Source organism: Saprolegnia diclina (assembly GCF_000281045.1).
Source record: "Saprolegnia diclina VS20 unplaced genomic scaffold supercont1.24, whole genome shotgun sequence".
Taxonomy (NCBI): Eukaryota; Oomycota; class Saprolegniomycetes; order Saprolegniales; family Saprolegniaceae; genus Saprolegnia; species Saprolegnia diclina.
In genome coordinates this window covers 492,938-514,382 of record NW_008246091.1, presented here as the reverse complement: position 1 = coordinate 514,382, position 21,445 = coordinate 492,938, and the positions used below count along the sequence as shown (strand labels likewise).

The 21,445-nt window shown below is 58.2% G+C and overlaps 9 protein-coding genes across 9 annotated transcripts; 5 read left to right on the top strand and 4 right to left on the bottom strand.

Moving 5' to 3' along the window:
* Window positions 1–241: 241 nt before the first annotated feature.
* Window positions 242–1,169, bottom strand: SDRG_08163 (hypothetical protein). Its single transcript, XM_008614033.1, has one exon. It carries the CDS (start codon window positions 1,119–1,121, stop codon window positions 282–284), a length of 840 nt encoding a protein of 279 aa, XP_008612255.1. The 5' UTR covers window positions 1,122–1,169; the 3' UTR covers window positions 242–281.
* Window positions 1,170–1,645: 476 nt separating this feature from the next.
* SDRG_08162 (hypothetical protein) lies at window positions 1,646–3,431 on the top strand (the record flags this gene model as incomplete). Its single annotated transcript, XM_008614032.1, has 8 exons — window positions 1,646–1,876; window positions 1,934–2,135; window positions 2,180–2,381; window positions 2,431–2,633; window positions 2,679–2,820; window positions 2,865–3,042; window positions 3,086–3,216; window positions 3,260–3,431. The coding sequence occupies 8 exons, from the start codon at window positions 1,646–1,648 to the stop codon at window positions 3,429–3,431; spliced, it is 1,461 nt and encodes a 486-aa protein (XP_008612254.1).
* A 22-nt stretch (window positions 3,432–3,453) lies between these two features.
* SDRG_08161 (hypothetical protein) lies at window positions 3,454–7,203 on the bottom strand. The gene is made up of 20 exons (XM_008614031.1): window positions 6,769–7,203; window positions 6,568–6,724; window positions 6,309–6,521; window positions 6,141–6,254; window positions 5,973–6,095; window positions 5,814–5,927; window positions 5,653–5,733; window positions 5,555–5,609; window positions 5,423–5,508; window positions 5,294–5,380; window positions 5,087–5,232; window positions 4,957–5,029; window positions 4,628–4,881; window positions 4,508–4,573; window positions 4,395–4,464; window positions 4,272–4,343; window positions 4,005–4,220; window positions 3,886–3,954; window positions 3,759–3,842; window positions 3,454–3,704 (listed from the first exon to the last, which is right to left on the bottom strand). Exons 1-20 carry the CDS (start codon window positions 7,173–7,175, stop codon window positions 3,480–3,482), a joined length of 2,712 nt encoding a protein of 903 aa, XP_008612253.1. The 5' UTR covers window positions 7,176–7,203; the 3' UTR covers window positions 3,454–3,479.
* Window positions 7,204–8,192: 989 nt separating this feature from the next.
* On the top strand, window positions 8,193–10,171 carry SDRG_08160 (hypothetical protein). The gene is made up of 8 exons (XM_008614030.1): window positions 8,193–8,294; window positions 8,341–8,475; window positions 8,528–8,649; window positions 8,697–8,821; window positions 8,865–9,253; window positions 9,308–9,696; window positions 9,744–9,935; window positions 9,986–10,171. The coding sequence occupies exons 1-8, from the start codon at window positions 8,244–8,246 to the stop codon at window positions 10,104–10,106; spliced, it is 1,524 nt and encodes a 507-aa protein (XP_008612252.1). The 5' UTR covers window positions 8,193–8,243; the 3' UTR covers window positions 10,107–10,171.
* Window positions 10,172–10,411: 240 nt separating this feature from the next.
* SDRG_08159 (hypothetical protein) lies at window positions 10,412–12,058 on the top strand (the record flags this gene model as incomplete). Its single annotated transcript, XM_008614029.1, has 1 exon — window positions 10,412–12,058. The coding sequence occupies one exon, from the start codon at window positions 10,412–10,414 to the stop codon at window positions 12,023–12,025; it is 1,614 nt and encodes a 537-aa protein (XP_008612251.1). The 3' UTR covers window positions 12,026–12,058.
* An 810-nt stretch (window positions 12,059–12,868) lies between these two features.
* On the bottom strand, window positions 12,869–13,565 carry SDRG_08158 (hypothetical protein; the record flags this gene model as incomplete). Its single annotated transcript, XM_008614028.1, has 2 exons — window positions 12,869–13,450; window positions 13,497–13,565. 2 exons carry the CDS (start codon window positions 13,563–13,565, stop codon window positions 12,869–12,871), a joined length of 651 nt encoding a protein of 216 aa, XP_008612250.1.
* A 1,281-nt stretch (window positions 13,566–14,846) lies between these two features.
* Window positions 14,847–16,307, bottom strand: SDRG_08157 (protein kinase C substrate 80K-H). Its single transcript, XM_008614027.1, has 3 exons — window positions 15,675–16,307; window positions 15,365–15,631; window positions 14,847–15,313 (listed from the first exon to the last, which is right to left on the bottom strand). Exons 1-3 carry the CDS (start codon window positions 16,284–16,286, stop codon window positions 14,915–14,917), a joined length of 1,278 nt encoding a protein of 425 aa, XP_008612249.1. The 5' UTR covers window positions 16,287–16,307; the 3' UTR covers window positions 14,847–14,914.
* A 1,283-nt stretch (window positions 16,308–17,590) lies between these two features.
* On the top strand, window positions 17,591–18,858 carry SDRG_08156 (hypothetical protein). The gene has a single exon (XM_008614026.1). It carries the CDS (start codon window positions 17,672–17,674, stop codon window positions 18,722–18,724), a length of 1,053 nt encoding a protein of 350 aa, XP_008612248.1. The 5' UTR covers window positions 17,591–17,671; the 3' UTR covers window positions 18,725–18,858.
* Window positions 18,859–19,991: 1,133 nt separating this feature from the next.
* Window positions 19,992–21,353, top strand: SDRG_08155 (hypothetical protein). The gene has a single exon (XM_008614025.1). It carries the CDS (start codon window positions 20,070–20,072, stop codon window positions 21,255–21,257), a length of 1,188 nt encoding a protein of 395 aa, XP_008612247.1. The 5' UTR covers window positions 19,992–20,069; the 3' UTR covers window positions 21,258–21,353.
* The last annotated feature ends 92 nt before the right edge of the window (window positions 21,354–21,445 follow it).

Below are 21,445 nucleotides of genomic sequence, written 5' to 3'. Positions count from 1 at the left end.
TCCACAGCTGTTGCCGCCACCACAGCTCCACAGCTCGCAGTCTTCACTATGGACGCATGAATATAGGTGCATGTAGGAGCCGTTGGAGCTGCTCACGTCCTATATAGCACACGACTTTGTCGTCGGCAGCGTCTACAGCCGTGTCTGGACCCTAACCTCCAGCCCAGCGACAACTGCACTGCACAATCTGTCAGCCGTGTCTGCTCCGAGGAGACCGAGTCGAGCTCTTTTGCGAAAATGCTGTATGCCACAGTAATAGTGTGCAGTCACATTATCGACGCTTAGCACAAGAGATGACTCATCGAAATGTTGAGGTAGACCAAGTGGTCGGCGATGCTGGCCGTGGCCTTGAACTGGTTGTTGCAGTGCGGGTCTTCGCCGTCGTTTGGGTCGCAGAACGTGTAGACGCTCGAGTCTTCCGTGTACCAGATCTCTTGCGCGCCGTGGACGTAGCCGAGCCAGTGGAACGGGACATGCGGCACGAGGTCGCGCCAGTGGGTCACCCGCCCGAGGTACGGTATGATCGAGAGCAAGTGCGCTACAAAGCCCTTCGTTCCGACCCGCGGCTCGCCAAACGTGAGCAGCTGCGCCACCGAGACGTTGTGCTGCGCGGCAAGGTCGACGGTCGCGATGGCCGCGACTGCGGCGCCGAGCGAGTGGCCCGTCACGATGATCGGCGCGTGCGGGTACGCCGTGCGCAGCTCCGAGAGCGCGGCCCAGAGCTGCTTGGCAATGCTTTCGTAGACCCAATAGAAGCCTTGGTGGACGTACACATCCGGCAAGTCGGTCCATGGCCGCGTCTTGAGAAACGAGAGGTTGTCGAGCCAGTTCTTGATGTCCATGCTGCCGCGGAACGCAACGACGATGTGGTCCTCCGAGTACCCGACGATGCCCTGGAAGTTCTCCTTGACGTCGGCAATGATGTGCAGATGCGACGGCTTGGCCACGTACGCGCATGGCGAGCAGTTCCACTGGTCGACGTGGTCGTGCTGGCAGTACGACACCGCGCAGAGCCGAGCGAGGTGCAGCGCGTGCGACTCGTTGTACGCCGGACGAGCGCCATGCGCCTCGGTCGCCATGGCCATCGTCGCGAGAAGCACGACGAGCGGCCACACCGACATGCGATCCTTGGCCAACGTGTTCTTTCGCTCAATGGAGATTGGCCTGGCCCGTCTGCTTGAACTCAACGGCCAATCAGGAGCCGCCGAATCTTGGCTAGAAGACCTGGGTACACCGTCGCGGCTGCGTCCGGACGACAGTGGCCGTCCACGATGAGGTGCGCACGAGCAGCTCGCATGAGCTGGCACGCCAATGCTTCGGTACACATCCTCCATGGGCCTCCATGGGTGCAGTTTGACCAGCTTGTCAGGCCATGGCAGCATTAAGTTTATCAAGTTGCGTGATTCCAGCCAGTTGAATATTGTGCGTTGTGGAAATAGTGCCACGTCATGCTGCGTTACACGGCCGTTGCGCTCGCTTGGCTGCGCCTTGGATCGCTGTCAACGCCCTTTCTATGCAGGATGCTGTGCTCCACGTGGCACGTTTCTGTCTGCGCAAAAGACGCCAACAAGCTCGGCGATGACTGCATTACTGTTGCGATCGGCCAGTATGGCTTGCAACACGCAATACGAAAAAAGTGGGTGGAATGGCCACACCGGCAGCCGTGCTTGGCCTCGATGTGGGCACGACCGCGATCAAGTGCTCGGTCACGACGGCCTCGCACGAGATCCTCGGTCAAAGTAGTGCTACGATCAACCACGCACCTGGCTCGGTCGTCGCCGTCTCGGCCATCCTGCGGGCCTTGCAGGAGGCCCTGCGTTCGCTTGGCGCATTGCTCGACGCGGTCCAGCTCGACGCCATTGCCATCTGCGGCCAGGTACTCGATTGGCTACCTGCATACGCTCGGCTCGAGCAACGCTTGTATGGCGAGTAGATGCATGGCATCGTGTGGTGGTCGGCCGCGGAAGTCCCATCGGCCGCCACCCACTTTGCCGACGCCCCGCACCCGCTGCCGTGGTCGGAGCTCATTACGTGGCAAGACACGCGCTGCTCGCGACCGTTTCTTGACACCTTGCAGCAGCGCCGAGCGGCTCTTGCAGGCCCCGAGGCATCGTCGCCGTCGCCTTTGGCGTCGGGTGCGGCCCACCGCCTCGTCTCGTCGACGTCATCAGATTTGTAGGCTACGGCGTGGCCACGTACGCACACGTCCTCGCGCACGCACCTGCGACGCTGGAGCGCTTTGATACGTGCGGCACCATCATGGATCTCGTCGCCTTTGTCCTCGCCGGCCTCTCGTCACCGGCGCACGCCTCTATGGACACGACCAACGCGTTCAGCTGGGGCGGGTTCGATCTCGCAACACTGTCCTGGGACGCTGCCACGTATGCTGCATCTATTTCGCGATCGTTGCACGCTGCACGGTTTGCGTAGGCTGGACGCCTGTGGGATTCCGCCGCAGATGCTGCCGCGCGTGCGCCGGCCAGGCATCGACGTGGTCGGTGAGTCGTCGGCGCCGGCAGCGGTCACCTTTGGCCTTCCGCTGGGTGTTCCCGTGTACGTGCCCATGGGTGACCATCCGTGTGCAGTTGCTGCCTTGCTCGACTCTGCCGCCCTCGACGCAACCTCGGCGCTCTGTACGTATATCTCGCTTTAGCAATTGTCGAACATCGTGGCGTTAGTTGTCAACATTGGCACCTCGGCCCAACTCGCCTTTGTGTTGGAGAGTGCGACGACTACGACTGAGAGCTCCAGCAGCGGCAGCTTTGAAGTGCGACCGTACTTTGACGCACAACAGATCGCGGTCGTCGCCGCCTTGACGGGGTACACGTCTCTTACCCAAGATCGAGTTTCGAAATTAGGGGTAGGGGAAACGTCTTTGCGGCCTTTGTCGCGTCCGCCATCGAATGGACACGTTGTCTGTGTCCGTCGGTGACCCTCGCACCGAGCGACGTCTACGCCACTGTGATTGCAGCAGCCAAGCGCGATACGACGCTGCAGTGCCGCCCGACCTTACTGGGCGAGCGCACGCCAGGCTTGGAGACCGTACAGTTGCAGTCGGTGGAATGTTCGACGAGTTTTCTGCTAGGGCACATTGTCGCAGCTCGCCATGGACAACTGGACACTGGGCGACATGAGCGCGGCGATTGCGAGAGGTATCGTGGACAACCTCTTTGCGTTGCTCCCGACGCACCTCCAAGGATCGCTCCAGTCGCGGTGGTACTCATTGATACCTTGATACTTTGATATTGACATGTCATAGTGTGGTCGGGAGCGGGAATGCTCTGGTTCGCAACGAGCTCCTACGCTACTACATCCAAGACCGCACGGGCGCGCCGCTACGCCTGGCACCGAGCAGCGACGCCTCGGTGGGGGCGACGCTCGTAGTATGGCGCCACCTCGTGGCGTCGGGACAAAAGTCGTATTCTGAATGAACCAATGATGACAGAAGAAGAATGGAAGAACTCGATACATATTGTCTGTTAGGCAGCTGACACAATGTACATGGTCGCAAATTTCTGAAACCGGTTCTCGACCGAGACGTACGGGTCCGGGTTCTTGTGGCAGGCCATGGCGACCATAGTCTCTTGGAAGGCGTCAAATGTAATTTCTTGCTGCATGAGCTCCGTCTTGGAGATGGCGCGGGCACGGACAGCGTGGCCAACGACTTGGAGCGCGCGCTCGTTCGTAAACACGTCGTCTTCGAGCTACGATGCAAAACATCCCGTTGCAATAGTTATACATCAAGAATGGAGACGTACGCTGCGGTCCGACACAAACTTCATGAGCGTATACGCCGTCATCTTGGTCGTCTTAGTCTTCTTCTTGCCCTGGTCCACCGAGTACTAGCAATATTGTCATGTGACAGAACGCTAGTCGTCGACACACCCGCGTAAACAGCGCTTTCATGTCGTCTTGGTACTTGATGAGCATGTTGCGGAGCCCTGGCGACTCCATCTAGTATGTGCATTTGATATCTGAGATCTGGAAAGAACGCGTCTGGCAACCTGTTTCTGGAACTTTTCGGCGTCGTTCTGGTACGCGTACGGTAGAATCTGGTTGTCGACGAGAAGACAAAATGACTCGGAGAGCGCCGTGGTCTTGTACTGCCCACTATAACGCTTTCGAGCGATGCGGATGAGCGCCTCTATAAACTCGGCGGGCAGCAGCGCGCGGTTGACATCGACGATGACTGCGTCGCCGTCGGCCGTGTTGTCGGGTTTCTACCACCACGCGTCATAGTCTATGCACCAAACTCCAGTCTCCAAGTCTACCGTGTCGGTCACGGCTGCAAAGATGCCTTCCATGTCTTTGAGGGCAAAGTTGTTGTCGGGAATGTTGCACTCCTATGCGATATCTCGCTATTGTATCAAGCTCCAGTTGATATTACACGATACCGAAAGGAGTTCGAGAAGACCACCATAGCTCATAACGCCGACTTCGGTCGTGGCGCCACGACTCGCATAGCTATAGACAACTATAAAAACGACGCAATATCGACGCCGTATACCTGCGGTAAATGCGCGAGAGGTCGTTGTAGACGCTATTGAGATAGCCTTGCAGCATGTCGATTTCCCTAGTCATAGGAATACCAATGCAATACTTAAATACAATAAATGCGATAAAATACCATTTGGCGTCTTCGTGGTCAAACAGAATCGATCCGATGCGATCGTGGGGCACGAGGAGGAAGCCTTCGTTGTCGGCAGCTTTTTCGGCGGCCACCATAAACCCCGACTTGCCATGGGCCATCATCGAGAGGGTTAAAAAGCACTTGCGCAAGACGACACGCGAGCTCTTCCACCAGATGACGTGACCGTCGTGGGCCTTCTTGACCTCGGTGTCGAGCCGCTTTTTCATTTCGAGCAAGTGCGCAAGTGCGAGCTACACATAGAGTCCATTATAGTCCATTATTGTCCATTATTGTCCCAATTTTTCAAAAAATGGATAAACGTGGACCTTGATTTTTTTCGAAACAGCGCTCGTCACGTCGTTCGCGTCCGCCTTTTCTTTAAACTCGCGCCACTGCGCGCTACGCATTCGTAATTCGTAGTCGAACTTTTGAGGCATCGATGGACAATATCTGTACCGTTCAAGCGTGAGTTGCCGCATGAGCGTATTGCAGTGCTCCGTGTGGGTCTCTTCCACGACGGGCGGCGACGTGCAAAAAAGGTAGCCGAGCAGCACCAAGTTGAAGTCGCTGTCGCCGGCCATAATGTCCTGGGCTTTGACCAGCTACAAATATTGTCATAATTTGTACGAGTGCATTCTGACACAGGAAAGAAACTGTGTCGACCTCGCTGGGTAGCCACATGGCCTGTCCAATCGTATTGAGCATGAGCTCGAGGCGTCGCTGGTCGTCGCTCTCGTTGATCATCAACGTCTGTCGGAATGTATCAATCTGTCAAGGTCGGAGGTGCTATACCAAGTAGCGCTCGGCGGCTTGGTCGGTGAGTGCGACGCCGTTTTCTCGCTGCAGTGCGGCTTCGTACGTCTTTTTTCGAGGTCGTACTACAAGCAAAATGTCCATTTGTAAAAGACAATCTTCGTGTCGTACAATTGCACATGGCGTCGTGAAGAATGCGCGTCACGACCGCATACGCTTTGCCGTCCTATGAAAGACGAATGAGATCTCACATGCCACCGAGGAGCTACTTGAAGATTGGTGTTGCAGTTGGAGATGCGCGTCGCCTTGAGCCAATCGGGTGGCGACTTCTTGAGCAAGAGGTAGTTGACCTAAATCATAAAAAAATGAGCAAAATACACGTAAAAATGAAACAAAATCATTTAATGAAGACAATCCAGTGGCCACGCACCCACTGCATGAGAATGCGGTCGGCGCGATCGACGGGGGCCGAGTTGATGGGCGAAACTTTTTTAATTTCTTTTTTGGCTTTTTCGCGGTCTTCGCGACGCACGTCCTTGTTGAGCTAGTGCACATTGCGTCAATATTATCGAGGCGATCGAGGTAATACCTTGAAGCTGGGGTCGTACAAGATCGGGTTCTCCATCAAATCAAGGGAATTAACCACGTCGTTGGACAAAACGTCGTTGAAATACTGACGTCCGTCGTAGAGTGCAAATTCGTCCACTTGGCGCTACGACATAAGGGCATGAAAAACGTTCGAAAGACAATATTGTACCTCCATTTGCGAAATGAGCTCGTGGGACATTTGAAAACACACTTTCTTGTAGTCAAACAGTTCGGCTTGGAGGGCCGTGAGCATCTCGGCCTTCTCGGCTTTCGCTTCCAGCGACTAGCCACAGCCTCTCACACACACACATATCACTCCATCAGCATGTGAACGCACGGCAAAGCTGGCTTGCATGATGGCCAACTGGCCTTTGATCGCAGCGAGCTCCTTGTTCTTGTCGACGACGCGCTGCTTCTCTTCTTGAATGAGGCCGTGCAACTTGGCCATCTTGTCGGCGTCCAAGTGCGCGCGCACTTGGTGCTCTTGCTTGAGGTCGGTGAGAGTGCCTTGGAGCGCGTTGAGTTCTGCCTCGAGCGCCACGACGCGCGTCTACATGATCGTGTTGCGGTGCGCGAACCCCAAGTGCAAGACCAACATGTTCGCCTTGGGCATACACGAGCGCACCATACGCACGTCGGTCGTACGCCTGGATGCGCCACGAGCTCATGACGCGCTTGAGCCGCTGGCGCTCGACGAGCCGAAGCGCGTACTGGCGGTGGAGCTTCTTTTGCTGACAGTAAAATTTCCACATCCTACGTACAACGCTAGCAAGCTCAAGGAAAAAGAAGCGGTGTACCCAAAGACCCACTGCGTGATCGTATCCGAGAGATGGCTGAACGCTCGGGACGTGGCTTTGACAAAGAGCCATTCGACGCCCTTCGCCAAGCTCTGCTTGTACTTGGTCATGTCGTTCTTCTTGCAGTTGGAGAAGCAGTGGAGACACATCTCCGGGAGGCCGCCGCAGCCAAAACAACGCGTTGAGAGTACGGCTTTTGGTCGGCGCAGCGCGTCCCTTGTGTCACATGACGGCTCGGGCACGAGCATCTCGCCGTGTGAGGACGGGCGACTCGGCAGCGGCGACAGTGTCGCACTTGCCGGTGGCATGGTGGCCGGGCGACTCGGCGCCTCAACCTCCGGTGTCTCTTTGAGCCGGCGGAGGCTCACGGTCGTTGCCTTACGCAGCCCGCGCTTCGGCTCGGTCATCGCACCGCCTGTCTGCGCGTCGCGAAACGGTTTGTCACCGTTTCCCGCCAACGACAATGATACCAACTACTAGCCCACATTATTTTACGAGAAATGCCTTGCAAGACTTTAGCGGTCATGGTGCATAGTGCATGGCGCTCTAAGCCACTAGCCAGTCGAGGCTGGTCTGCGACTGCGTGGCGAGGCGAGTCAGCCGAGGCCGGTTAGTCAGTCGAGGCTGGTTAGTCAGTCGAGGCTGGTTAGTCAGTCGAGGCTGGTCGCAGTAGCTCCGGCACAACGCCAGTTCCGTGCAGTAGCGCGATATTTTTGCTCCAATTTATGCAAATTTCACAAGTTGATGAAATTGCGAGTGACGGTTTGATGCGACTAGAGACGCTACCAAGTACAATCGAGCGTAGAAGAGGACATGGGGTGTTCGCTGTGCAGAGCTCTTTCGCAGGCAAGGGTTCATCTCCAGACAATTAGGGAATACACTGTCCTGGTCAACTGTCGGCTGTGACGATCAGGCCCCACTGGATCGCTCGTTCTTGGCATCTTCTCGTTCGAGTGGGCAAGGCGTCGCAAGCGCGGTTTCCAACCGACGCAGTTGCCATCAGCGGCAGTGCGTAGGTATGGATCCGACACTCGCGCTCGTTGAGTCGCTACACCGGTCTCTTTACGCTTGGATCGGACGCTACCCTTCAATGAAAAGGCAATGTAGAGCTTGAGGGGTCGTAATGACTAGAAGAGGCTATGTCGTGTCAAGCATGTTGAAGGCCCCGAGCGATGACACGCAGTTGTCAGAGAGGCGGCTACTTCGCGGCCGAGATTTCAAAATGCGAATAAGGTCAGCGATGACGGTACTGTCCAGACAAACCTCAGCCTTGAAGCTCAAGAAGCTGCGTTCGAAACGCGTGGCAGCGTGCCACGTATGCGGCCAGCGCATTTGTAGACGTCGCGGCGGCATCCTACGATTGGCTATAAATGATGTTTATGGACCAATGAGCGCGCAGACATATTTCCAGAAACCCGGTAACGGCCCGAAACAGCAGCAACTTTTACGCCCTCGAGCCAGCAAGCAGCGACCCGATGAGCGCCCGGAAGCCGCCAAGTCTCGCGCTCCAGCCCGCGCTCGTCCAGGTGCACGGCCGCCCGTGGCGACGACGCGCCTCATGGCCACGCGTAGGACAACATCCCGTCCGAAGTCGTGCCCAAGCTCTGGGTCGGCTCGATCCATGCGGCCTTCAACTTTGAGGCCATCAAGGAGCGCAAGATCACGCATGTGCTCAACGTCTCGGGCACCGTCGCCACGTACCCGCAGGTCGAGTACCGCCATGGCCTTGTCTCTAGGCTCACATGGCCGGTTCTTGCAGGACTTTACGTACCTTACGATCGACCTCCGCGACAAGGAGTACACAAACCTCCTCAGCTGCCTCCCCGTCACGACCGTCTTTCTCGAAGCGGGTATGCAGAACGGCGGCGTTCTCGTCCACTGGTACAGGCGCTCCTTGACACGCCATGAGCGAGACGAGGTTGGTGTAGCGCGGGCGGGCGGTCGCGGTCGCCGGCGATCGCGATGGCCTACATCATGCTCACACAAGGCTTTCCGTACGCCGACGCCTTTGCCAAGCTACGGGCCGTGCGACCAGTCGTCGCGCTCAACACGGGTACTCCGCTCGACTTGGCGATCGATTCTGACAAGCCGCGTAGGCTTCGAAGACCAACTGCAATGCTTGGAAAAGGCGCAGCTCGATGTCTTTAGAGCCCATCAGCTGTTACTCCAGACAAAGATGGTACGGGCGCGGACCCGGCACGCGCAGCATTTGCCCATCGAGCTCGACCCGATCAAGAAGAGCGCCGAGACAGACAAGCGCATGCTGCTCGGCATCGTGCCGAGTGGGTTTTACCTCACACGGCCGTCGTCGCCCAAGACACAGCACTTTATCCCGCCGCTACGGTCCATGGGCCACGTTTACGGCTGCGTCGAGTGTAGCACGACGCTCTTCTGCACGGCCAACGTTCTCAAGCACACGCCGAGCACCGACGCGGCAGCATGGACGATTGCTGTGGACCGCAAACGCGCGGCGAGCTGTCCCGAGGTACCCTCGTTTCGACAGTGGGCATCTTGAACTAGACCAACGGAACATGCGTAGACGCCGCGCGGCCGCCAGCAGGTGCCGTCCCGACCGTTCTCCGTCGACCCGAACGCGAGTCCGTTTGACGACGACGACGACGACGAAGTGGCGAATCGCCCGGACGCGATCGCCGACCAGCGCGTGCTCGAGTCGATGCTGCGTGACGTCGCCAGCCTCGAGGTTGTCCCGTCCTCAATTCACGTGACGTCACCGACCAAGTCGGTGTCATCGCGAAAAAAGATATGGCGCGCGTGGTCCAAGCAGTTTAGCTTTCGGCTCACGAGTCCGACCAACGACAGCAGTGACAAGACGACCAAGACCAAGACCAAGGCGACGCCGGACGCCGAGCTCAGTACGTGGCGCGCGCAGCTCAAAGAGCTCGAAAAGCGCGGGTCCCGATGCCAAATGTAAGATCTGTGAATGTGGCAAGGACGGTCTTAGATCACGTGTGCAGACGCCGCGTCTCGGCCGTCATAAGCGACGACGAAAAGCACTTTGCGGCGCTCACCAGTGGCTGCGACCTGTGGTATCTCGAGCCCTTGCGGTGGTTCGGGCCAATGACGGCGGCGACGGGCAGCGTCAAGTGCCCGAAAGAGGGCTGCGCACACATTGTAGGGCAGTGGCAGTGGGACGCGACGACCTCCAAGTACGACAATCGATGGACCGTTTGAGACGCTGCTATAATGGACGATGTAGGTGTCTTTGTGGGGGACGGGTGCATCCAGCGTTCACCGTCAAGCAGTCGGCCGTGAAGTTGCTTCCGATGGCGACGCGGCTGCCCCCCACCCGCCCCGAGCGCCAAGAGACTGCCAACTGAGGACTCGCTAGTGAATGGTTGTAAACCGTTAAACCGTTAACGTCTGCTTGACGGTTCAGACACCACCTCTCGTCGATACGTCCTGTGATGACGAGACCTCGACGGCGTCAAGTGTGTTTGCGCCTTGTACGGTGCGCGTAGCACTGTGCCAGATTTTGAAAGTGGGCCAGATTCTGAGCGTGGGCCAGATTCTGAAAGTGGGGCCGTACCAGTTGCAGTTGATGGCGGCTGTGGACTTGTGAGTGGTGCCAGTGGGAAACATGTGGGGAATGTGTTGCACATCAGCGTTTCGCACGTTTTACACGATGTCAATCACACTGACCACCGACAACCGAGTGGCAATGTGGCTGCTATCGCCGATCGCGCTGCAGATTCTGGACTACCTCGACGACGCCGACGACGCACACGCCTTTCTTCAAGCGGCGCCCAATGGCAGCCTTGATGACGCGCTCGACGCGCTCCGGACGCTCTTGGCTATGGACGTGGAGCTGTCGCTTTGGCCCACGCCATACGCCGAATGTCTGGATGAAGTCTACAGCATCAGTGCCAGCGTCGTCACAAGGGCGCTTCCTCTCTTCAGAGAGATTGTTGTCACGCGCGCCCAGGACCAGGCGGCGATCTGTCATTCCACAGAACTGGCACCAACGACGACCGTGCGCTGTGACGTTCAGGGTGCCACCAGCGTCCGCGCAGCCCTTGGCAAGTGGCTTCCAAACCTCGTGGATCTCAGAGTCACGAGCGATTTCCCTCTGGACGTTGCGGCAGTCCTCACAGACAGCGTCTCGACGTGTCATGGCCTCCGAGCGGTGACCATGCGCCAGTCAGAAAACCTAGAACAAGCCGCGTTTGACGCTGCGCTGACCGCTGTCCTTGCAACATGCTCCCAGGTCGAGCGTATCTGGGTTGGCTCGTCGAGTTTATCGCCCATGTCCGACTGCAAGTCCCTCGTTGCGTGGCTGGCGCTACCCACCGCGCGTCACCTCGAGCTGGAAGGGACCGACTTTTACGACGAGGTCGGCGTAGAGCTGGCGGTGGCCATGCTCGCATCGAGTACGCTCGAGACAACCAATTTGTCTGCAGTCCCGAGCCTCACGCGTGCGATTTTGAGTCCGTCGTCGCCGCCGCTGCCGTCGCAACTGCGTCACCTGATAATTTTTGACTACGCGCTCAAAAACGACTACGATTTCAACGACGACGACGACGACGACGACGTCGATCCACCGACAGCGCTTGGTGAAGCCGATGTGGCCGCGCTCGCCGCCAAGATTTCACGTTCGCGCCTTGAAAGCTTGGATGTGTGGCTGCAAGACGGTTGCGATGCGACGCCAGTCGTTTCCGTCTTGCCGCAGCTACCGGCGCTGACCAAACTTGCGCTTCAGGCGGTGCATCTGACCTGGTTCCCAAAACTGCGCCACCTCTGGCATCTCGAGCTGTTCTCAGTAACGTTCTCAGACGCGGCCATCGAGTCGCTGGCTGCGTTTCTTGGGTCGTCGCCAAAGACCGTGCAGCTGGATCTGGGATGCGACCCGCTCCCAGATCCACACGCCAACATCATCTTTGGTGCGCTACCGCAATGGCTCAGTCGCCGAGGTACGGCGTGCGAGATCCGTCTTGCAATCAAGAGCGATGTGTGTGCGGAAGCTTTTGCGACTGCGCTCGCTCAGACGCGCAATTCACACACGGTCAAGATCACGATTGCCAGTGCTGGTCTCTCGCTTGCCGCCAAGCAGCAACTGGTCGCGGCGCTGGCGTTGACGTCGCGGATGACGCTGGTGTTTAGTAGCGGAGGCCATCGTTGTGCCGAGGACGACGCGATACTGGAAGCATATGGTCGAAAGCACCATCTCTATGGCAAGCAGCACTTTCATGGTGGCGCCAAGTCGATTCGTTTCCACTCGCCTTGCACCGTGGTGCGCTAAGCTTGAAACATTGATACTTCTCTTTTCAAGGTGCGCCATGAAAAGCGTTGGCTCCAGGTGGAGATTTCAATCAACGGACGGTGGCAGGAGGTGCAAGATTCAATCGTCAAAGGTGTTATAGCTTTCATTGGAACCTTAAGTTAGGGCTTCCCAATGACCACCTTTCAACCTAGAACAAAATGACAAATTTGCGCTTCGAAGCGATCACAGATGCAAACGACACTTGTGGCGACGATCGGTGCGTCGACTGAACGCGTCGACAACGTATTTGTCCGTCCCCACTGGCAATGTGCTGTTCGCAAATGAGACGTCGCGACCAGTGCCCACAGGTAGAGCTCTGGGAGCAGCAGGCGCATCCACAGGACGACTAATTTCAACTGCGGCAAGTTGCAGCGCGAAAGGACAGCAGTGGTGTCATTCTGATCGTAGACTTCGAGGTGGGTCATAGGCACGCACGCCGTCGTGAGCGTCTCCACGAGCATCTGCGTCGACGCCGAGACGCTACAGTTGTGAAGTGTGAGAGTCTTCAGCGCCGAGACCGACGACAAGCCCGCAATCCATGCCTGTGCGTGGCCGGCGTCCAACCCGTGGACGGTGAGAAACTGCAGTTGCGACAGCAATGGCGCCGCGGCCGGGCATGTCGCCAGTTGGCCAAAGACTTGACACTTGAGGTGTTTCAGCTGCGTGCGACCGACGGCGGTTGCGACGTCCGTCACCGTTGCGTCGTCGACGTCTCCGCCCATTCCACTCGAATCTCTTCAGCGACACTGGGAGCGTGCGGCCGTGGAAGCCACCGAGACTGGCGACATTGGTGATAGTGAGGTCGTCCAGCATCATGTTGGCTTACAGCGCATCGTAGAACGCAACGGCAGCATCGTGGTCCATCTGGGTGACGTTGGCCACGTCGAGCTTCGTCGCCGGCGCCGTCGAGAGCCATGCGGCCAAGTGATGCCCGAGTCGCGGCGCAATAGTAGTCGTCCCCTGCATGTTTACGGCCAACTGCTTGACGTTCGGGTGGGTGACGATGGCGAGCAGACCGTCGACCTCGTTCTGCGAATAGGAATTGATGTAGATAGACACGCAGCGCAGACGCGGGCAGTGCTGCAAGAGGAGAGTGGCGATTGCGTGGCCTTGGCCATCGACCACGCCGCGCCAAAAAGAAAGACGGACGCTGCGGAGAGCAGGTCCGAAGACGGCGACGAGCGAAGCCAGTTGCGCTACGTCCGGGCCCGAGCACCGGAGTTCAACGTGTGGATGCAGCGGAAGCGTCGCCGCAAGCAGCGCCAAGACCGAAGACGGCAAGTCCACGCTGAACAGCTCGATGCGCGGCCACTCGGCGCGGACCGACGATGGCATGGCCGTGTTGGAGTTGCGAAAGGCTGCGAGTGCTGGCGTCCAGAGAGATCGTGGCATCGGAGGAAGCTGCTAAGTCATACTGGCTGCTCAAGAACGTGGCGATGGCCTCGACGACGTGCGGAAGGGCGAGTGCGTCCGGCTGCGTCGGCTGACCCGCCCTCGGCTTGCGCTCGTTGTCGGTCATCTCGGTTTGTGAAATACGCTTCGAAACTCCGTATCCGGGTGCGCGATCGGGTTGGCAGATACAGACATCTTCTGCGCTAATTGACAACCGCGTTAATTGACAAAAATAAGCCCGTGTTGAGTATACCAATACAAAATATGTGTTGTGTTACAAGCAGAACTTATTATCTTGCATTCAGTATTGCAATAGATATACCAAGTAGGATTACCAACGCCACATGTCGTTCCAGGGCCTATCGTACGGCTAGCATTGCTCTAAAATGCCCAACGCATGGGTAAAATCCCACGCTTTTCAGATCTTTTGTCAATTAACGCAGAATATGTCTGTAGTCGGATTCAAATAGCCAATCCAACGTGAGCAAACGTCGCAAGGTCGACAACCTAAGCCGCCAAGCCTTGGTGGCTTGCACCAAGGCTCAGACGTTGGTGCGACTGCGCTCGCACAGCGTCGTGCTGGTTTGCAGCGAATGCAAAAGGCCATCGTGGCATTCGCTTGTCGTTGGCCAAGGATAGCGTTGTCGCGGGCACCGTCACGAGTCAGGATGCCAGGGATGCCTGCCCGAGTCATTCGAGTGCATTCGGGATCGATGGGTAAAGCCTCGACGTGCAGGTGGGCAAGAGCCGCAGCACATCGCGGAGCGCAACAAACTTGTCGTCCCTTGCGCGCTTGGCGAGAAGCATAATGACGTGGCGCAATCGTACGCCGTGCTGCAAAAGGAGATGGCCAATCATGCTTGGCCGTGTCTTGGGGCGGCATCTTCGCCACGCAGAGAGACCAGTATGAGCTCCGCCAACAGCATCATTTGTCGAATCTCCAACCCAACCTCATTGTGTCAACGTCAGTGTCGCCAAGGGTCAATACGTTGGCCAACACGTTGTGCTCTTTGGGTTGAACGGTGGGCCACATTCGATTTTGACACTTTGCAGCCGTAAAGATCAAGCCGACGCCAACGTCGTCTCCGAGGCCAGGCTGATGTCATTGGACTTTCATTCCAAATTTGTCGATAGCAATAGCCAAGCATCGTCGACTCGCGGTACGTCCCGCTGCGAGATCCACACGCCAACACTGTCAATGGTGCGCTACCGCAAAGCCACAGTCGTCGCAGCACTGCCTGCAATTCTACCTACGATCAAGTGCCGCATACTTTTAGGTGTTTTTACGACTTGCTCGAACGCGCTAGTCGCACAAAGTGCAGCTAACGAAGGACGTCGTACGTCTCTCCCTTCCAGCCAAGAGGCAACTTGTCGGTGCGCTGGCTACCGCGTTGTGGACGTGGCGGTCTTAGCGTAGCAACACATATGGTTTCTCCAGAGTCAAAATTATCCGTGTTGGCTGGGGCTTTCATCGACTTAGAGCTCATCGTGGTGGGCCGACGCCCGCAGCATTGACTGCAGATGGCGCACGTACTCTGTCGAGCACGCGGCAGGCGTCGCAAAGCCGATGCTGTAGACGCACACGGACCCTTCTTCGACAAACTTGACGTAGTTGGTCGATGCACACTCCATCTGCATGTGCACGCGCCGGGGCGCTTCGCCGCAGCGCTCGCCGTGGTCGTACATCTGGACGCGGATGGGCGACGGGTCGGCCTCCAGCGGCGCCGGTGCCTCGTCATACAGCGCATGCGGCAAGCCCACATGCGTTGGTCGTACGTCGGTCGTCCAGTTGGCCCACACACCGAGCAAGATCGGGCGTTGCTCTTCGCGCTCTGTGGGCGGCGTGATCGGCGTCTCGCCCGCCTGCGCTTGCTTCTACATAGATGAAATTGCAGCGTATAGGCAGATGCCGGCATGCAATAATACCTGTGCGAGCCGCCACTCGTGATACGCAGGCTCGGTCTGCGTGACATTGAGGAACGGGCAGACAACCATGACGTACGTCCTGGCGACCGTGTTGGACGTCCCGCCCTTGAGCTCTTTTTCGTTCACAGTATACTCAAAGCACTGCCCGACGAGTGATGCGTACGCGTCGTGGTCGCCAAAGTCGGTCGCCAGGAGGTTCCCGTGCACGTACTGGTAGTACTGGGCTTTTTGTTGCACGTACTGTAGGTATCGGAACTGCTGCTGGTCCTATGCATTCGATCGTACATGGGATGTTTGGCGCCAAGGATACCTCGTGGGTCGGCTTGGCGTTGGACGACTTGAAGTGCGTCTGAATCGCATCCATCTCGGCCGCTACCTCGTTGGCCATCGTCTCCCAGTGCGCCACGTCGGTTGCAAACTGGGCGCGGGCGGCGCCGGCACCGGCGACGAGAGCGGCCTTGGCGCGCACGCCCGCCGCAACGTCGGCGAGAACGGCCTCGAGGCGCTTGCGCACCGCATTTGCGTCCACGTCGCACGTGTTGGCGCAGTGCATGGATGGCTCGTCCGACCCGTCGCAGCAGTCGCAGACACCGTCGTTGACAAATGCAGACGAAATCACGTTCGCCGACGTGGCGCAGGTAAATTTGCCCGAGCCACATGCCCCAGTGAGCGACTCGTCGTCGGCGTCCGGGCAGTCGCAGTAGCCATCGTTGAGCAGCGACGCATCGAGGAGTGCCAAGCATGTCATGCCATCGTCGACCTCGATCTCGTCGGCGCCGCCAAACCAGTCATCGTCGTCGTCGGCATCATTAGCAGCATCACCCTCGTCATTGGCGCTGGCCAGTGCCGGGTGAGCGAAGAGGCAGCAGATGCAAGCCACGAGCAGCAGCAGAAGCGTCCGTCGAGTTTGCCGCATCGTCATCGTGGTTGTCTGCGATGCCACAAGCCACGCTCTGATTGGTTCGAAAATATAGCCACGCAATTGGTTGAAATGGATAACGTCTGCGCCGGCGATTGGCCTGTGCGTTCAAAAAGGTGATTGGCGGCCCTATGGATCTTGAACAGTCACGTTTCGCCGTCCACGGTCCTGTCTACACGACTCCAGTCCACAACAACACGAGCAACCACAGTTCATGCTGTTTTTGGCACTGGTACAAACGTTCCCAATGTACAATAGTGTCTGATTCTTAGTAGTCATGTAGGCTACACCGTCGGCGAACCAGCAGACAACTGCACATTGCACCAGGCGCAGCGTCGATGGCAAGACACCCAAGTCGGACACGACAGAACTAGCATCATCGCTACACCTCGCCTTTGCTTATTCTAAGCTATGGTTTGAATCATGAGGGTGCGTTCACGCTACCATCGGCTTGTTCGCATCAAGCGGCGGCGGGTGTGGCACCACACGCACATTCTGCGCACATTTCTAAGTCCAAAATACAGTTTTCATCCGCGAAAAAGGCAGTCGCATCGGGATAACGCAGTGGAGCAAGTCGTTCGAGGCCAGGTGCGAGCGCGCTGTGTACGGGTGCGACCACCGAGCACATCGCAAATATCGAATCAGGTACGAACCAAGGCAAGGCAGTTGGCGTGCTGATCGAAGCCGCATGAAGTCACACTCGCCTCTTGGGTGGTTCGTTACTGTCACCAGCCCAAGGCAACTGCACGCGTGGGCCCGGCCAAGCACGGCAATACGAAATCATGATACTCAATGCAGCCCTACCGTTCCCTAGTACATCGTACGCTGTCCGTTTGAAGAATAAACCGTTTCCTTGTCTAGATTCCAGGGGATTTGGCTGTGGGATGCGGGGGGGGCAACGACCACATGGGGGCCGTCACCCAAGGCGATGTGGCCAATCGAGCGCCGATGCTGCCTGCGACGACGCAAGCATTGGCTGGTGGCCGCTTAACGAGCTGTTGCGCGCCTATCACAGGGACTGACAGGGGCCAGCCTCAACCCTACGATAGGATTGTCATGGGTTCCTGTAGCTAGGTAGCAAAGTGAGTGCTTTTCATTTCCGAAACGGGGGTGTTTGTACCAAATCATATCTTATTTTTTGTATGTGCTAACGCTCGAAAACACCCCCTTTTCGGAATGAGACACGTGCAAAGTCGTTGACTCTGGCTGCTGGTGATTGCACAACGATGCCAATCACTTATTATTCATTTTGCTTACAAATTTCAAATCAGAATAAATCATTGTATAAAAACTCGATTCGTCATCAGCTTGGATTTGGCCCCAGCTGGGCCATTATTCGCGTGGTGCACGGCCTCTTCGCACCCGACGCTCCTGACGCCGTCGCCCACATGACGACCACCATTACCCGTTTCCTTCTCTCACGCCGGTCGTCCGCCGCCTGCCGCCCGGCGTCGCTTCGAGGCCCTCTCGATCTCTTCGCGCCTCCCCGCCACTTTCGCCCGCTCTCTTCTCGCAGTATGCCGCCGCAGCAAACCCTGTCGCCGCTGCCCATGCACCACGTGATCTCGACGCCGCCGCTCTCCGCCGCGCTCAAGAGCCCGACGGAGACGTGTCACATTGACATTGGCACGCCAAGCTTGCTCGCGTCGTCGACCGAGGTCAAGCCGTTGCCGCGCGAGGGCCTGCCGCGCTGGCCGGGCCTCCGGACGCCGACCGGGTGTCTCCGGAGCCTCGATTGGTTTGGTACCATCGTGTTTGCCACCAGCGGATCGCTCACCGCGGCCATGTGCGGCGCCGACCTCCTCGGGTCCATCATCATTGGCACCATCACGGCGGTCGGCGGCGGCACGCTCCGCGATGCGCTCGTGCTCAACAAGCAGCCGTTCTGGGTCGAAGAGTGGGAGTACCTCGTCATGAGCGCGCTTGCCGCGACGACGGCCTTTTACTTTTGGGGCGACATGCGCCCCGGCCAAGAGATCGTGCCGGGCTCGGGCCTCACGCTCAAGTCGGCGGACGGCGGCGAAGGTACGGCCATGGAATGGGGCGATGCGGTGGGTGTCGGTGCGTTCGCCGTCATTGGCGCCATGAACGGCATCCGCGCGTCGTCGCCGATGCTCGTGAGCGCGCTCTGCGGCATGATGACGTCGACCTTTGGCGGCTTGACGCGCGACACGCTCCTCGGTCGGCCGGTGCGCATTTTGCACTCATACTCGGACGTGTACGCAACCGTCGCGTTCTCGAGCGCGTGCTTGTACCTCGCGCTGCGCAAGGCCGCGCCGCGCTACCAAGGCTGCCGCATCTTTGCGGCGATTTGCCTCGCCGTCTTCCTCCGCGAACAAGCGTGGACGCACGGGTGGCGCCTTCCGTTCTGGGCCGCCAACTCGCAGCGTGTCATGATCACGACGACCGATCCGCGCGCGAATGGCACGTCGCGGGCGTAAGTTGGGGTGTTGCGATAACTTATTCGATGTCGTTGCCCTTGTGTACGTATGTACTAGTAGCGATTATTGAGCATTTCGGGATGGCGCAGACAGTACAGGCAAGAGAACAGAAATGGAAGTACTCGTGGTCGCAGAGTTTCAAAAATCGGGCGAGGTGCAACGACCAGCGCCATCCAGACCATTCCTGTCTGATGACGCGGAGGAAGAAGCTACATGTGACGAGGACGTCATCACGTAATGGTCGCACGCGTGCAGCTGGCGCCGGTGCAAAGAACGGACGGCTGGGACGCGTCGGCGTTTCAGAATGCCGCCTGTTTCAGATCTCGTCGGCAGCGCGAAAACTGTCAGAAACTTGGCTGCGAGACCAGACACGCATCTGCCCACATCGTTCGATGGAGCAAAGGAGGGCGCAAGGGCACAACGACAGCCCGAGTACCTTGGTTGAATCTGCCGCTTCGTCACGCAGCACCAGGCCACCTGATGTCGCTGCTGCTTGGTGCGCTGGACGTAGTTTATGGTATCCTTCGAGAAAAGGCGCAGTCCTTTGTGGTCCCAAACATACCTGGTGCGTTGACAAGCAGAGAGAATCATGCGTCTGAATCGCTCATCAAATGCTACCAGCTGGACGGATCGACTTTGTAGTTTCGATCAGTAAGATCAGTATTTCGTGAGCGTGCTCGCCAGTGGCCGGCTCGTGGTCCGCGTGTGCGCGCTGAGCGCTTGGTGGCTTCGTTCTCTAGTTCTTTGTTCGAGTTATCTGGGTACCCATTCAGAACACCCTCCCGTAGAAGGTCGAGGCAGACGTCAAGTTCTGGTACACGTCTCGGGTGCCGTTAACGTCGTCGGCAGTTGCTTCAACATCAAGCTCACTGCTGCGTCTTTGCGCGAAGCGAGCGTCCAGTTGGCCTGTCTCGCGTGATTGCGCAGTCGACCGAATTGCGATCTTCCTTCTCGCACCATACACCACTAATACCTGGTATCTTGATGCTTCTCTAGCGCGTTGTCCTTGCGTTGCACGCCCACTGGGTGATAAAAGTCGATTCGCGGCGGTCGAACCGATCCAACGCGCTCACCTAGGTTCGTCTTCAACAAGCACACAGTGTAGGACAGGGCAGCTGCACATCGCGAGTCGTCGAGCTGCCATGAGCCACGAGCTGTCCTCGCCTTGGACGACTGCTTGCTGCACAAAGTGCAATCTCAGAAGGCAGCACCTGCTCGGAGGTTTCTCTGCCGAGCTGACGCGGCAACCGTGGCGTTGCCACCGCGCGTCGACATAAACAGCGCGCAAGCTACTTGTGGCGCGTCGCGGACGCCGTTAGGTAATCCTCCCAGTACTGTTATATATATGCGTACAGAAGTGCCCAGTCACACGGCGCCAAAGACGCTCGTCGACACCTCCCGCCCAGCGCTTGCCCAATTTCAGATTTTGTCCTCTCTCCACAGCCCCCTCCCACACGCGTCCGGCGCACGGTCAGCACACGCCATGGCGACGACGCAATACCTCCTCGACTCGATGCCCTCGCCGTTCTACGACCCAGAACTCGCCAAGACCAAGCCGTCGCCAAAGCCGAGTCGCATCTGGCGCATTCCGCCGCTGGCCAACCCGCTACGGACCCCGAAGCGCGGCGACGACCCGATGCCAACACCCGGTCGCGCCAAGCGCAATAGCGCTGCCGTGCTGCCCGAGTCGTCGAGCCGGTCGGCCTCGGTTGTCGGCGAATATTACATTGACATGCCACCCACGCCGGCGCTCGTCGCAGTTGTGGCCGCCGTCGTGAGTCCGCGGGAAGGCCTTCCGCGCTGGCCTGGCTTTTCGACGCCGACGGGTCTTCTGCGGTGCCTGGATTGGTTTGGTACCATCGTGTTTGCTGTGAGTGGCGCGCTCACCGCGGCCATGTGCGGCGCCAACCTCCTCGGGAGTCTCCTCATTGGCACAATCACGGCCATCGGCGGCGGTACGCTCCGTGACTCGATCGTGCTCTGCAAGCCCCCGTTCTGGGTCGAAGAGGCCGAGTACCTCCTGCTGAGTATCATTCCCGCCGGCATTGCGTTCTTCCTCTGGGGCGCGCTGGCTCCCGGCACGGAGATCCTACCTGGAATCACGCTCAAGGCCGTCGATGGCGGCGAAGGCACGGCCATGCAGTGGGGTGACGCGATCGGCGTCGGCGCGTTTGCCGTCATTGGTGTCATGAACGGCATCCGTGCCGACGCGCCCTTTCTGGTCTGCGCGCTCTGTGGCATGATGACGTCGACCTTTGGCGGCATGGTTCGCGACGGCCTTCTCCAGCACCCCGTGCGCATCATGCACTCGTATGCGGATGCGTATGCGTCGATAGCGCTAGCGTCGGCGTGCGTCTACCTCTGGCTCCGGAAGGTTGCGCCGGCGCGCCAAGGCCTTCGCATCGCGATCGCAGTCACCTTGGCCATTCTTCTGCGAGAACAAGCGTGGACGCACGGGTGGCGGCTGCCCATGTGGGCGACCAACTCGCAAAATGTGATTGTCGTCGAGGCTGACCCGCGCCTCGCGCTGTAGACGTCCTCGTTGTTTTTGCGTTTATAACACGTGTGTATATCAATAGAAAATAAAAAAGCGTGCGTACTGTGAGATGTGGACAATAATGTCAAGCACCAAGGATCGGCGCGTAGGGCGACTCGGCAAGCGAAGGCACCACGGCGCGGCGAGCCAAGTGCCGGATATACCATCGCGTGATAGTAGCGGCG

Excerpts from the sequence above, each read along its gene's own strand:
- SDRG_08163 (XM_008614033.1), bottom strand. The coding sequence starts at position 1,121 with ATGTCGGTGTGGCCGCTCGTCGTGCTTCTCGCGACGATGGCCATGGCG.
- SDRG_08161 (XM_008614031.1), bottom strand. The coding sequence starts at position 7,175 with ATGACCGAGCCGAAGCGCGGGCTGCGTAAGGCAACGACCGTGAGCCTC. Across the intron at positions 4,882-4,956 it reads CTGTTTCGAAAAAAATCAAG|CTCGCACTTGCGCACTTGCT; the intron begins GTCCACGTTTAT and ends CTCTATGTGTAG. Across the intron at positions 3,705-3,758 it reads AGTTTGTGTCGGACCGCAGC|CTCGAAGACGACGTGTTTAC; the intron begins GTACGTCTCCAT and ends TTTGCATCGTAG.
- SDRG_08160 (XM_008614030.1), top strand. The coding sequence starts at position 8,244 with ATGAGCGCCCGGAAGCCGCCAAGTCTCGCGCTCCAGCCCGCGCTCGTC. Across the intron at positions 8,822-8,864 it reads AGTCGTCGCGCTCAACACGG|GCTTCGAAGACCAACTGCAA; the intron begins GTACTCCGCTCG and ends CAAGCCGCGTAG. Across the intron at positions 9,936-9,985 it reads TGGGACGCGACGACCTCCAA|GTGTCTTTGTGGGGGACGGG; the intron begins GTACGACAATCG and ends TGGACGATGTAG.
- SDRG_08157 (XM_008614027.1), bottom strand. The coding sequence starts at position 16,286 with ATGACGATGCGGCAAACTCGACGGACGCTTCTGCTGCTGCTCGTGGCT. Across the intron at positions 15,632-15,674 it reads ACGCCAAGCCGACCCACGAG|GACCAGCAGCAGTTCCGATA; the intron begins GTATCCTTGGCG and ends TCGAATGCATAG. Across the intron at positions 15,314-15,364 it reads ACGAGTGGCGGCTCGCACAG|AAGCAAGCGCAGGCGGGCGA; the intron begins GTATTATTGCAT and ends TCATCTATGTAG.
- SDRG_08156 (XM_008614026.1), top strand. The coding sequence starts at position 17,672 with ATGACGACCACCATTACCCGTTTCCTTCTCTCACGCCGGTCGTCCGCC.
- SDRG_08155 (XM_008614025.1), top strand. The coding sequence starts at position 20,070 with ATGCGTACAGAAGTGCCCAGTCACACGGCGCCAAAGACGCTCGTCGAC.